The sequence below is a fragment of the Oncorhynchus kisutch genome, linkage group LG4 (assembly GCF_002021735.2).
Source record: "Oncorhynchus kisutch isolate 150728-3 linkage group LG4, Okis_V2, whole genome shotgun sequence".
In the NCBI taxonomy this organism is placed as follows: Eukaryota; Metazoa; Chordata; class Actinopteri; order Salmoniformes; family Salmonidae; genus Oncorhynchus; species Oncorhynchus kisutch.
The window spans coordinates 78,442,581-78,456,167 of NC_034177.2; the positions used below are offsets into that span (position 1 = coordinate 78,442,581).

Genomic DNA, 13,587 nt, shown 5'->3' on the forward strand with positions numbered 1-13,587 from the left:
CCCGATCCCTCCATTCTCCTCTCCCTCTATACAGTTTTCCCCGATCCCCCCATTCCTCTCCCTCTATACAGTTTTCCCCCATCCCTCCATTCCTCTCCCTCTATACAGTTTTTCCCCCATCCCTCCATTCCTCCCTCATTACAGTTTTCCCCCCATCCCTCCATTCCTCCCTCATTACAGTTTTTTCCCCCATCCCTCCATTCCTCCCTCTACAGTTTTCCCCCATCCCTCGATTCCTCTCCCTCTATACAGTTTTCCCCCATCCCTCCATTCCTCTCCCTCTATACAGTTTTTTCTCCCATCCCTCCCTCATTACGGATTTTCCCCCATCCCTCCATTCCTCTCCCTCATTACAGTTTTTCCCCCAACTCTCCATTCCTCTCTCTATAAATGTTTTCCCCCATCCCTCCATTCCTCTCCCTCTATACAGTTTTTCCTCCATCCCTCCATTCCTCTCCCTCTATACAGTTTTTCCCCGATCCCTCCATTCCTCCCTCATTACAGTTTTTCCCCCAACCCTCCATTCCTCTCCCTCTATACAGTTTCCCCCCGATCCCTCCATTCCTCCCTCATTACAGTTTTTCCCCCAACCCTCCATTCCTCTCCCTCTATACAGTTGTTCCCCGATCCCTCCATTCCTCTCCCTCTATACAGTTTTTCCCCATCCCTCCATTCCTCCCTCATTACAGTTTTCCCCCATCCCTCCATTCCTCCCTCTATACAGTTTTCCCCCCATCCCTCCATTCCTCTCCCTCTATACAGTTTTTCCCCCATCCCTCCATTCCTCCCTCATTACAGTTTTTCCCCCAACCCTCCATTCCTCTCCCTCTATACAGTTTTTCCCCGATCCTTCCATTCCTCCCTCATTACAGTTTTTCCCCCAACCCTCCATTCCTCTCCCTCTATACAGTTGTTCCCCGATCCCTCCATACATTTTTTCCCCATCCCTCCATTCCTCCCTCATTACAGTTTTTCCCTCATCCCCCATTCCTCTCCCTCTATACAGTTTTTCCCCGATCCCTCCATTCTCCTCTCCCTCTATACAGTTTTCCCCGATCCCCCATTCCTCTCCCTCTATACAGTTTTCCCCCATCCCTCCATTCCTCTCCCTCTATACAGTTTTTCCCCCATCCCTCCATTCCTCCCTCATTACAGTTTTCCCCCCATCCCTCCATTCCTCCCTCATTACAGTTTTTCCCCCATCCCTCCATTCCTCCCTCTACAGTTTTCCCCCATCCCTCGATTCCTCTCCCTCTATACAGTTTTCCCCCATCCCTCCATTCCTCTCCCTCTATACAGTTTTTTTCTCCCATCCCTCCCTCATTACGGATTTTCCCCCATCCCTCCATTCCTCTCCCTCATTACAGTTTTTCCCCCAACTCTCCATTCCTCTCTCTATAAATGTTTTCCCCCATCCCTCCATTCCTCTCCCTCTATACAGTTTTTCCTCCATCCCTCCATTCCTCTCCCTCTATACAGTTTTTCCCCGATCCCTCCATTCCTCCTCATTACAGTTTTTCCCCCAACCCTCCATTCCTCTCCCTCTATACAGTTTCCCCCCGATCCCTCCATTCCTCCCTCATTACAGTTTTTTCCCCCAACCCTCCATTCCTCTCCCTCTATACAGTTGTTCCCCGATCCCTCCATTCCTCTCCCTCTATACAGTTTTTCCCCATCCCTCCATTCCTCCCTCATTACAGTTTTCCCCCATCCCTCCATTCCTCCCTCTATACAGTTTTTCCCCCATCCCTCCATTCCTCTCCCTCTATACAGTTTTTCCCCCATCCCTCCATTCCTCCCTCATTACAGTTTTTCCCCCAACCCTCCATTCCTCTCCCTCTATACAGTTTTTCCCCGATCCCTCCATTCCTCTCCCTCTATACAGTTTTTCCCCATCCCTCCCTCATTACAGTTTTCCCCCATCCCTCCATCCCTCTATACAGTTTTCCCCCATCCCTCCCTCATTACAGTTTTTCCCCCAACCCTCCATTCCTCTCCCTCTATACAGTTTTTCCCCCGATCCCTCCATTCCTCTCCCTCTATACAGTTTTTCCCCATCCCTCCCTCATTACAGTTTTCCCCCATCCCTCCATCCCTCTATACAGTTTTTCCCCCATCCCTCCATACAGTTTTCCCCCATCCCTCCATTCCTCTCCCTCTATACAGTTTTCCCCCCATCCCTCTCCCTCTATACAGTTTTTCCCCGATCCCTCCATTCCTCCCTCATTACAGTTTTTCCCCCAACCCTCCATTCCTCTCCCTCTATACAGTTTTTCCCCGATCCCTCCGTTCCTCTCCCTCTATACAGTTTTTCCCCATCCCTCCATTCCTCTCCCTCTATACAGTTTTTCCCCCATCCCTCCATCCCTCTATACAGTTTTCCCCCCCATCCCTCCATTCCTCTATACAGTTTTCCCCCATCCCTCCATAGTTTTTCCCCCATCCCTCCATTCCTCCCTCATAAGTTTTCCCCCAACCCTCCATTCCACTCCCTCTATACAGTTTTTCCCCCATCCCTCCATTCCTCCCTCAGTTTTTCCCCATCCCTCCATTCCTCCCTCATTACAGTTTTTCCCTCATCCCTCCATTCCTCCCTCATTACAGTTTTTCCCCCATCCCTCCATTCCTCCCTCATTACAGTTTTTCCCTCTATACAGTTTTCCCCGATCCCTCCATTCCTCTCCCTCTATACAGTTTTTCCCCCATCCCTCCATTTCTCCCTCATTAGTTTTCCCCCATCCCCCCATTCCTCCCTCATTAACAGTTTTTCCCCCATCCCTCCATTCCTCCCTCATTACAGTTTTTCCCTCATCCCCCCATTCCTCTCCCTCTATACAGTTTTTCCCCGATCCCTCCATTCTCCTCTCCCTCTATACAGTTTTCCCCCGATCCCTCCATTCCTCTCCCTCTATACAGTTTTTCCCCAATCCCTCCATTCCTCCCTCATTACAGTTTTCCCCCATCCCTCCATTCCTCCCTCATTACAGTTTTCCCCCACCCCTCCATTCCTCCCTCTACAGTTTTTCCCCCATCCCTCCATTCCTCCCTCTACAGTTTTTCCCCCATCCCTCGATTCCTCTCCCTCTATACAGTTTTCCCCCATCCCTCCATTCCTCTCCCTCTATACAGTTTTTCCCCCACCCCTCCATTCCTCCCTCATTACAGTTTTTCCCCCATCCCTCCATTCCTCTCCCTCATTACAGTTTTCCCCAACCCTCCACCCTCTCTCTCTATAATGTTTGCCTCCATCCCTCCATTCCTCTCCCTCTATACAGTTTTTCCCCCATCCCTCCATTCCTCCCTCATTAGTTTTTCCTCATCCCTCCATTCCTCTCCCTCTATACAGTTTTTTCCCCCATCCCTCCATCACTCTATACAGTTTTCCCCCATTCCTCTATACAGTTTCCCCCCCCATCTCTCCATAGTTTTTCCCCATCCCTCCATTCCTCCCTCATTAGTTTCCCCCATCCCTCCATTCCTCTCCCTCATTACAGTTTTTCCCCCATCCCTCATTCATCTCTCATTAGTTTTTCCCCCATACCTCCATTCCTCTCCCTCATTACAGTTTTTCCCCCATCCCTCTCCCTCTATACAGTTTTTCCCCCGTCCCTTCTCCCCTCTATACAGTTTTTTCCCTCATCCCTACATTCCTCTCCCTCTATACAGTTTTTCCCCCATCCTCCATCCCTCTATACAGTTTTCCCCCATCCCTCCATAGTTTTTCCCCCATCCCTCCATTCCTCTCCCTCATTACAGTTTTTCCCCCATCCCTCCATTCCTCCCTCATTACAGTTTTTCCCTCATCCCCCCATTCCTCTCCCTCTATACAGTTTTTCCCCGATCCCTCCATTCTCCTCTCCCTCTATACAGTTTTCCCCCGATCCCTCCATTCCTCTCCCTCTATACAGTTTTCCCCAATCCCTCCATTCCTCCCTCATTACAGTTTTCCCCCATCCCTCCATTCCTCCCTCATTACAGTTTTCCCCCACCCCTCCATTCCTCCCTCTACAGTTTTTCCCCCATCCCTCCATTCCTCCCTCATTAGTTTTCCCCCATCCCTCCAATCCTCTCCCTCATTACAGTTTTTTCCCCCAACCCTCCATTCCTCTCCCTCTATACAGTTTTCCCCCCATCCCTCCATTCCTCTCCCTCTATACAGTTTTTCCCTCATCCCTCCATTCCTCTCCCTCTATACAGTTTTCCCCCATCCCTCCATTCCTCTATACAGTTTTCCCCCATCCCTCATTAGTTTTCCCCCAACCCTCCATTCCGCTCCCTCTATACAGTTTTTCCCCCATCCCTCCATTCCTCCCTCATTACAGTTTTTCCCCCATCCCTCCATTCCTCTCCCTCTATACAGTTTTTCCCTCATCCCTCCATTCCTCTCCCCTCTATACAGTTTTTCCCCCATCCCTCCATCCCTCTATACAGTTTTTTCCCCATCCCTCCATTCCTCTATACAGTTTTCCCCCCATCCCTCCATAGTTTTTCCCCCATCCCTCCCTCATTAGTTCCCCCAACCCTCCATTCCGCTCCCCTCTATACAGTTTTTTCCCCCATCCCTCCATTCCTCCCTCATTACAGTTTTCCCCCATCCCTCCATTCCTCCCTCATTACAGTTTTTCCCCCCACCCCTCCATTCCTCCCTCTACAGTTTCCCCCCATCCCTCCATTCCTCCCTCTACAGTTTTTCCCCCATCCCTCGATTCCTCTCCCTCTATACAGTTTTCCCCCATCCCTCCATTCCTCTCCCTCTATACAGTTTTTCCCCCACCCCTCCATTCCTCCCTCATTACAGTTTTTCCCCCATCCCTCCATTCCTCATTACAGTTTTCCCCCATCCCTCCATAGTTTTTCCCCCATCCCTCCCTCATTAGTTCCCCCAACCCTCCATTCCGCTCCCTCATTACAGTTTTTCCCGCATCCCCCCATTCCTCCCTCATTACAGTTTTCCCCCATCCCTCCATTCCTCCCTCATTACAGTTTTTCCCTCATCCCTCCCTCATTACAGTTTTCCCCCATCCCTCCATTCCTCCCTCTACAGTTTTTCCCCCCATCCCTCGATTCCTCTCCCTCTATACAGTTTTACCCCCATCCCTCCATTCCTCCCTCATTACAGTTTTTCCCCCATCCCTCCATTCCTCTCCCTCATTACAGCTTTTCCCCCAACCCTCCATTCCTCTCTCTCTATAAATGTTTTCCCCCCATCCCTCCATTCCTCCCTGATTAGTTTTTCCCCCCATCCCTCCATTCCTCTCCCTCGATACAGTTTTTCCCCCATCCCTCCATTCCTCTCCCTCTATACAGTTTTTCCCTCATCCCTCCATTCCTCTCCCTCTATACAGTTTTTCCCCATCCCTCCATCCCTCTATACAGTTTTCCCCCATCCCTCCATTCCTCTCCCTCTATACAGTTTTACCCCCATCCCTCCATTCCTCCCTCATTACAGTTTTCCCCCATCCCTCCATTCCTCTCCCTCATTACAGCTTTTCCCCCAACCCTCCATTCCTCTTTCTCTATAAATGTTTTCCTCCATCCCTCCATTCCTCTCCCTCTATACAGTTTTCCCCCATCCCTCCATTCCTCCCTGATTAGTTTTTCCCCCATCCCTCCATTCCTCTCCCTCGATACAGTTTTTCCCCCATCCCTCCATTCCTCTCCCTCTATACAGTTTTTCCCTCATCCCTCCATTCCTCTCCCTCTATACAGTTTTTCCCCATCCCTCCATCCCTCTATACAGTTTTCCCCCATCCCTCCATTCCTCTCCCTCTATACAGTTTTACCCCCATCCCTCCATTCCTCCCTCATTACAGTTTTCCCCCATCCCTCCATTCCTCTCCCTCATTACAGCTTTTCCCCCAACCCTCCATTCCTCTTTCTCTATAAATGTTTTCCCTCATCCCTCCATTCCTCTCCCTCTATACAGTTTTTCCCCATCCCTCCATCCCTCTATACAGTTTTTCCCCCCATCCCTCCATTCCTCCCTCATTAGTTTTCCCCATCCCTCCATTCCTCTCCCTCATTACAGTTTTTCCCCCATCCCTCCATTCCTCTCCCTCTATACAGTTTTCCCCCATCCCTCCATTCCTCTCCCTCTATACAGTTTTTCCCTCATCCCTCCATTCCTCTCCCTCTATACAGTTTTTCCCCCATCCCTCCATCCCTCTATACAGTTTTTCCCCCATCCCTCCATTCCTCTATACAGTTTTCCCCCATCCCTCCATAGTTTTTCCCCATCCCTCCATTCCTCCCTCATTAGTTTTCCCCCATCCATCCATTCCTCTCCCTCATTACAGTTTTTCCCCCATCCCTCCATTCCTCTCCCTCTATACAGTTTTTCCCCCATCCCTCCATTCAGTTTTTCCCCCATCCCTCCATACAGTTTTTCCCCCATCCCTCCATTCGTCCCTCATTAGTTTTCCCCCATCCCTCCATTCCTCTCCCTCATTACAGTTTTTCCCCCATCCCTCCATTCCTCTCCCTCTATACAGTTTTTTCCCCCATCCCTCCATTCAGTTTTTTCCCATCCCTCCATACAGTTTTTCCCCCATCCCTCCATACAGTTTTTCCCCCATCCCCCCATACAGTTTTTCCCCCATCCCTCCATTCCTCCCTCATTAGTTTTCCCCCATCCCTCTCTCTCTATACAGTTTTTCCCCCATCCCTCCATTCCTCCCTCTATACAGTTTTTCCCCCATCCCTCCATCCCTCTATACAGTTTTTCCCCCATCCCTCCATCCCTCTATACAGTTTTTCCCCATCCCTCCATCCCTCTATACAGTTTTCCCCCATCCCTCCATTCCTCCCTCATTAGTTTTCCCCCACCCCTCTCCCTCTATACAGTTTCCCTGATCCCTCCATTCTTCTCCCTCATTACAGTTTTTCCCCCAAACCCCCCATTCCTCTCCCTCTATACAGTTTTTCTCCGATCCCTCCATTCCTCTCCCTCTACAGTTTTCCCCCCATCCCTCCAGTCCTCCCTCATTAGTTTTTCCCCCATCCCTCCATTCCTCTCCCTCTATACAGTTTTTCCCCGATCCCTCCATTCCTCTCCCTCATTACAGTTTTTCCCCCAACCCTCCATTCCTCTCCCTCTATACAGTTTTCCCCCCATCCCTCCATTCCTCCCTCATTACAGTTTCCCTCATCCCTCCCTCATTACAGTTTTTCCCCCATCCCTCCATTCCTCCCTCATTACAGTTTTCCCTCTATACAGTTTTCTCCCATCCCTCCATTCCTCTCCCTCTATACAGTTTTTCCCCCATCCCTCCATTCCTCCCTCATTACAGTTTTTCCCCCATCCCTCCATTCCTCTCCCTCTACAGTTTTTCCCCATCCCTCCATTCCTCCCTCTATACAGTTTTTCCCCCATCCCTCCATTCCTCTCCCTCTACAGTTTTTCCCTCATCCCTCCATTCCTCTCCCTCTATACAGTTTTTCCCCATCCCTCCATTCCTCTCCCTCTATACAGTTTTTCCCCATCCCTCCATACAGTTTTTCCCCCATCCCCCCATACAGTTTTTCCCCCATCCCCCCATACAGTTTTTCCCCCATCCCCCCATACCGTTTTCCCCCATTCCCCCCATACCGTTTTTCCCCCATCCCCCCATACAGTTTTTCCCCCATCCCCCCATACAGTTTTTCCCCCATCCCTCCATTCCTCCCTCATTAGTTTTCCCCCATCCCTCTCCCTCTATACAGTTTTTCCCCCATCCCTCCATTCCTCTATACAGTTTTTTCCCCCATCCCTCCATTCCTCTATACAGTTTTTCCCCCATCCCTCCATCCCTCTATACCGTTTTCCCCCATCCCTCCATTCCTCTACAGTTTTTCCCCCATCCCTCCATCCCTCTATACAGTTTTTTCCCCCATCCCTCCATCCCTCTATACAGTTTTCCCCCATCCCTCCATTCCTCTATACAGTTTTTCCCCCATCCCTCCATACAGTTTTTCCCCATTCCTCCATTCCTCCCTCATTAGTTTTTCCCCCATCCCTCCATTCCTCCCTCATTACAGTTTTTCCCCCATCCCTCCATTCCTCCCTCTATACAGTTTTTCCCCCATCCCTCCATCCCTCTATACAGTTTTCCCCCATCCCTCCATTCCTCTATACAGTTTTTCCCCCATCCCTCCATCCCTCTATACAGTCTTTCCCCATCCCTCCATCCCTCTATACAGTTTTCCCCCATCCCTCCATTCCTCTATACAGTTTTTCCCCCATCCCTCCATTCCTCCCTCATTAGTTTTTCCCCCATCCCTCCCTCATTACAGTTTTTCCCCCATCCCTCCATCCCTCTATACAGTTTCCCCCATCCCTCCATTCCTCTCCCTCTATACAGTTTTTCCCCGATCCCTCCATTCCTCTCCCTCATTACAGTTTTTCCCCCAACCCTCCATTCCTCTCCCTCTATACAGTTTTCCCCCCATCCCTCCATTCCTCCCTCATTACAGTTTCCCTCATCCCTCCCTCATTACAGTTTTTCCCCCATCCCTCCATTCCTCCCTCATTACAGTTTTCCCTCTATACAGTTTTCTCCCATCCCTCCATTCCTCTCCCTCTATACAGTTTTTCCCCCATCCCTCCATTCCTCCCTCATTACAGTTTTTTCCCCCATCCCTCCATTCCTCTCCCTCTACAGTTTTTCCCCCATCCCTCCATTCCTCCCTCTATACAGTTTTTCCCCATCCCTCCATTCCTCTCCCTCTATACAGTTTTTCCCCATCCCTCCATACAGTTTTTCCCCCATCCCCCCATACAGTTTTTCCCCCATCCCCCCATACCGTTTTCCCCCATCCCCCCCATACAGTTTTTCCCCCATCCCCCCATACAGTTTTTCCCCCATCCCCCCATACAGTTTTTTCCCCCATCCCTCCATTCCTCCCTCATTAGTTTTCCCCCATCCCTCTCCCTCTATACAGTTTTTCCCCCATCCCTCCATTCCTCTATACAGTTTTTCCCCATCCCTCCATTCCTCTATACAGTTTTTCCCCCATCCCTCCATCCCTCTATACCGTTTTCCCCCATCCCTCCATTCCTCTACAGTTTTTCCCCCATCCCTCCATCCCTCTATACAGTTTTTCCCCCATCCCTCCATCCCTCTATACAGTTTTCCCCCATCCCTCCATTCCTCTATACAGTTTTTCCCCCATCCCTCCATACAGTTTTTCCCATTCCTCCATTCCTCCCTCATTAGTTTTTCCCCCATCCCTCCATTCCTCCCTCATTACAGTTTTTCCCCCATCCCTCATTCCTCCCTCTATACAGTTTTTCCCCCATCCCTCCATCCCTCTATACAGTTTTCCCCCATCCCTCCATTCCTCTATACAGTTTTTCCCCCATCCCTCCATCCCTCTATACAGTCTTTCCCCCATCCCTCCATCCCTCTATACAGTTTTCCCCCATCCCTCCATTCCTCTATACAGTTTTTCCCCCATCCCTCCATTCCTCCCTCATTAGTTTTTCCCCCATCCCTCCCTCATTACAGTTTTTCCCCCATCCCTCCATCCCTCTATACAGTTTTCCCCCATCCCTCCATTCCTCTCCCTCTATACAGTTTTTCCCCGATCCCTCCATTCCTCTCCCTCATTACAGTTTTTCCCCCAACCCTCCATTCCTCTCCCTCTATACAGTTTCCCTCATCCCTCCCTCATTACAGTTTTTCCCCCATCCCTCCATTCCTCCCTCATTACAGTTTTCCCTCTATACAGTTTTCTCCCATCCCTCCATTCCTCTCCCTCTATACAGTTTTTCCCCCATCCCTCCATTCCTCCCTCATTACAGTTTTTCCCCCATCCCTCCATTCCTCTCCCTCTACAGTTTTTCCCCCATCCCTCCATTCCTCCCTCTATACAGTTTTTTCCCCATCCCTCCATTCCTCTATACAGTTTTTCCCCATCCCTCTATACAGTTTTTCCCCCATCCCTCCATCCCTCTATACCGTTTTCCCCCATCCCTCCATTCCTCTACAGTTTTTCCCCCATCCCTCCATCCCTCTATACAGTTTTTCCCCCATCCCTCCATCCCTCTATACAGTTTTCCCCCATCCCTCCATTCCTCTATACAGTTTTTCCCCCATCCCTCCATACAGTTTTTCCCCATTCCTCCATTCCTCCCTCATTAGTTTTTCCCCCATCCCTCCATTCCTCCCTCATTACAGTTTTTCCCCCATCCCTCCATTCCTCCCTCTATACAGTTTTTCCCCCATCCCTCCATCCCTCTATACAGTTTTTCCCCCATCCCTCCATCCCTCTATACAGTTTTCCCCCATCCCTCCATTCCTCTATACAGTTTTTCCCCCATCCCTCCATCCCTCTATACAGTCTTTCCCCCATCCCTCCATCCCTCTATACAGTTTTCCCCCATCCCTCCATTCCTCTATACAGTTTTTCCCCCATCCCTCCATTCCTCCCTCATTAGTTTTTCCCCCATCCCTCCCTCATTACAGTTTTTCCCCCATCCCTCCATCCCTCTATACAGTTTTCCCCCATCCCTCCATTCCTCTCCCTCTATACAGTTTTTCCCCGATCCCTCCATTCCTCTCCCTCATTACAGTTTTTCCCCCAACCCTCCATTCCTCTCCCTCTATACAGTTTTCCCCCCATCCCTCCATTCCTCCCTCATTACAGTTTCCCTCATCCCTCCCTCATTACAGTTTTTCCCCCATCCCTCCATTCCTCCCTCATTACAGTTTTCCCTCTATACAGTTTTCTCCCATCCCTCCATTCCTCTCCCTCTATACAGTTTTTCCCCCATCCCTCCATTCCTCCCTCATTACAGTTTTTCCCCCATCCCTCCATTCCTCTCCCTCTACAGTTTTTCCCCCATCCCTCCATTCCTCCCTCTATACAGTTTTTCCCCCATCCCTCCATTCCTCTCCCTCTATACAGTTTTTCCCTCATCCCTCCATTCCTCTCCCTCTATACAGTTTTTCCCCATCCCTCCATTCCTCTCCCTCTATACAGTTTTCCCCCATCCCTCCATACAGTTTTTCCCCCATCCCCCCATACAGTTTTTCCCCCATCCCCCCATACCGTTTTCCCCCATCCCCCCATACAGTTTTTCCCCCATCCCCCCATACAGTTTTTCCCCCATCCCCCCATACAGTTTTTCCCCCATCCCTCCATTCCTCCCTCATTAGTTTTCCCCCATCCCTCTCCCTCTATACAGTTTTTCCCCCATCCCTCCATTCCTCTATACAGTTTTTCCCCCATCCCTCCATTCCTCTATACAGTTTTTCCCCCATCCCTCCATCCCTCTATACCGTTTTCCCCCATCCCTCCATTCCTCTACAGTTTTTCCCCCATCCCTCCATCCCTCTATACAGTTTTTCCCCCATCCCTCCATCCCTCTATACAGTTTTCCCCCATCCCTCCATTCCTCTATACAGTTTTTCCCCCATCCCTCCATACAGTTTTTCCCCATTCCTCCATTCCTCCCTCATTAGTTTTTCCCCCATCCCTCCATTCCTCCCTCATTACAGTTTTTCCCCCATCCCTCCATTCCTCCCTCTATACAGTTTTTCCCCCATCCCTCCATCCCTCTATACAGTTTTCCCCCATCCCTCCATTCCTCTATACAGTTTTTCCCCCATCCCTCCATCCCTCTATACAGTCTTTCCCCCATCCCTCCATCCCTCTATACAGTTTTCCCCCATCCCTCCATTCCTCTATACAGTTTTTCCCCCATCCCTCCATTCCTCCCTCATTAGTTTTTCCCCCATCCCTCCCTCATTACAGTTTTTCCCCCATCCCTCCATCCCTCTATACAGTTTTCCCCCATCCCTCCATTCCTCTATACAGTTTTTCCCCATTCCTCCATTCCTCCCTCATTACAGTTTTTCCCCCAACCCTCCATTCCTCTCTCTCTATAAATGTTTTCCTCCATCCCTCCATTCTGCTCTCTTTATACAGTTTTTCCCCCATCCCCCCCATTCCTCTCCCTCTAAACAGTTTCCCCCCATCCCTCTCTCTCAAGAGCCTTAGATATGCTGGTGAGGTCTAACAGGTTGTGTGGTTGAAGACCATCCAGTTCAAATAACAACCAACATAAGACCAGAATAACAACAGAAACAACAAATGAGGCGAAGATGGCTTCACAAATTAAACAGTTACTGACATCCATCAAACTTAGACACTCAAGAGAACCACGAAAGAGACAAGGCAAACTGAAAGAGGACATTTAAGCGTTAAGAAGAAGAGAGACGACCCAGAAGAAGAAATGGAGAGATGTGGGAAAATACCAGATTAGATCTCGCCGTGTAGTACAGCTCTTCTGCACAGTCCAAAAAAGGGTCAGAGTCGGGCTGTTCAACAGGCAGAGTGAGAAAGACCCGTTAATTCAAAGTTAATGCCATCCAATCAGAGAAAGGAATTAAAGCAGGGGAGAGGATGGATAAGAGAGGTAGGGAGTGAGGGATGAGAGTGAGGGGAGAGAAGAGGGCTGGCCATGCATGCCATATGAACCCTGCACTGAAACCTCAGCCAGGGGCGCATTCAGACAAATTTAGGAGAAAAAAGGACAGGGAATATGATACACTGGGACATTTATAATATGGAAGACTTGAGATCAGAAATGCATTAATTGGGATTTAAACTTCAGCAGAGTCTCAGCTAATGGGGCCTATCTATGTTTATTTTTCCTGTTACGGCACCGACACACAGGGTTCAGCCACAGTTGTATCAGGGGGACACTGCAGGACCAGGCTACTCACCAGCTCATGATGGGGCTCTGTCTCCTTCCTCAACGGGGGGTCAAACTTCACCTGGCCAACTAGGGAGAGAGAGAGCGAGCAATAGAGAGAGAGAAAGCAATAGAGAAGAGAGAAAGCAAGAGAGAGAGAGAAAGCAAGAGAGAGAGAGCGAGAGAAGTTTAACTGTACAGCTGCAGGTAGAGATAGATGAGTGAGTGTGTTGAGGTACTTTAACAGAGGAGTGTGTGTGTGTGTGTGTGTGTGTGTGTGTGTGTGTGCGCGCTCCTTCACTGCATGGTTTGAGGAGCCGTTCATCTGTGGAAGCTGAAAAGAGTAGATTATACTCATGCCAACGTTAATCCTGACAGACAGAGGTTCACTAAACTGTGATTACCATGAACTCACAAAGAAATGAATGTGTCAGTCACTCCACACCACAGATTAAGCACACTGCCAATAACCACAGACTGATAAAACTGAATCCACCACAGCCACACAGAGTCAGCCTAGTCCTGGACTAAAAAGCACATTCAATGGTGATTCTCCACTAAGCATGCATTGTAGTCCAGGAGTCGGCTCAATCTGGGTCCGGGAAACTGGTCCAGTCACACAGACACTTACAGGTGATCTCAGACAGCGTCTTCCCTTCCCTGGTGCTCCTGCTGGTGGAGCGAATCCGATGGGGAACAGACACAGGAGACTGTCAGGAAGAAAACAGAATAGAAGACCTAAATATCCAAGACACATACATTACATACAGTTGAAGTTGGAAGTTTACATACACTTAGGTTGGAGTCATTAAAACGCATTCTTCAACCACTCCACAAATTTCTTGTCAAAAACTGTAGTTTTGACTCGTTGGTTAGGACATCTACTTTGTGCATGACACAAGTAATTT

At 49.5% G+C, this 13,587-nt stretch overlaps 1 protein-coding gene across 6 annotated transcripts in view; it reads right to left on the minus strand.

Moving 5' to 3' along the window:
* LOC109890041 (mitogen-activated protein kinase kinase kinase kinase 3-like) overlaps positions 1 to 13,587 on the minus strand; it is an 81,805-nt gene that overhangs the window by 17,515 nt on the left and 50,703 nt on the right. For all 6 annotated transcript variants that reach the window (XM_031823725.1, XM_031823722.1, XM_031823720.1 and 3 more), the window contains exons 13-14: positions 13,311 to 13,389; positions 12,711 to 12,769 (exon numbers count right to left, since the gene is read on the minus strand). In XM_031823725.1, coding sequence (XP_031679585.1) covers positions 12,711 to 12,769; positions 13,311 to 13,389 — 138 coding nt within the window. The remainder of the gene's footprint in view (positions 1 to 12,710; positions 12,770 to 13,310; positions 13,390 to 13,587) is intronic.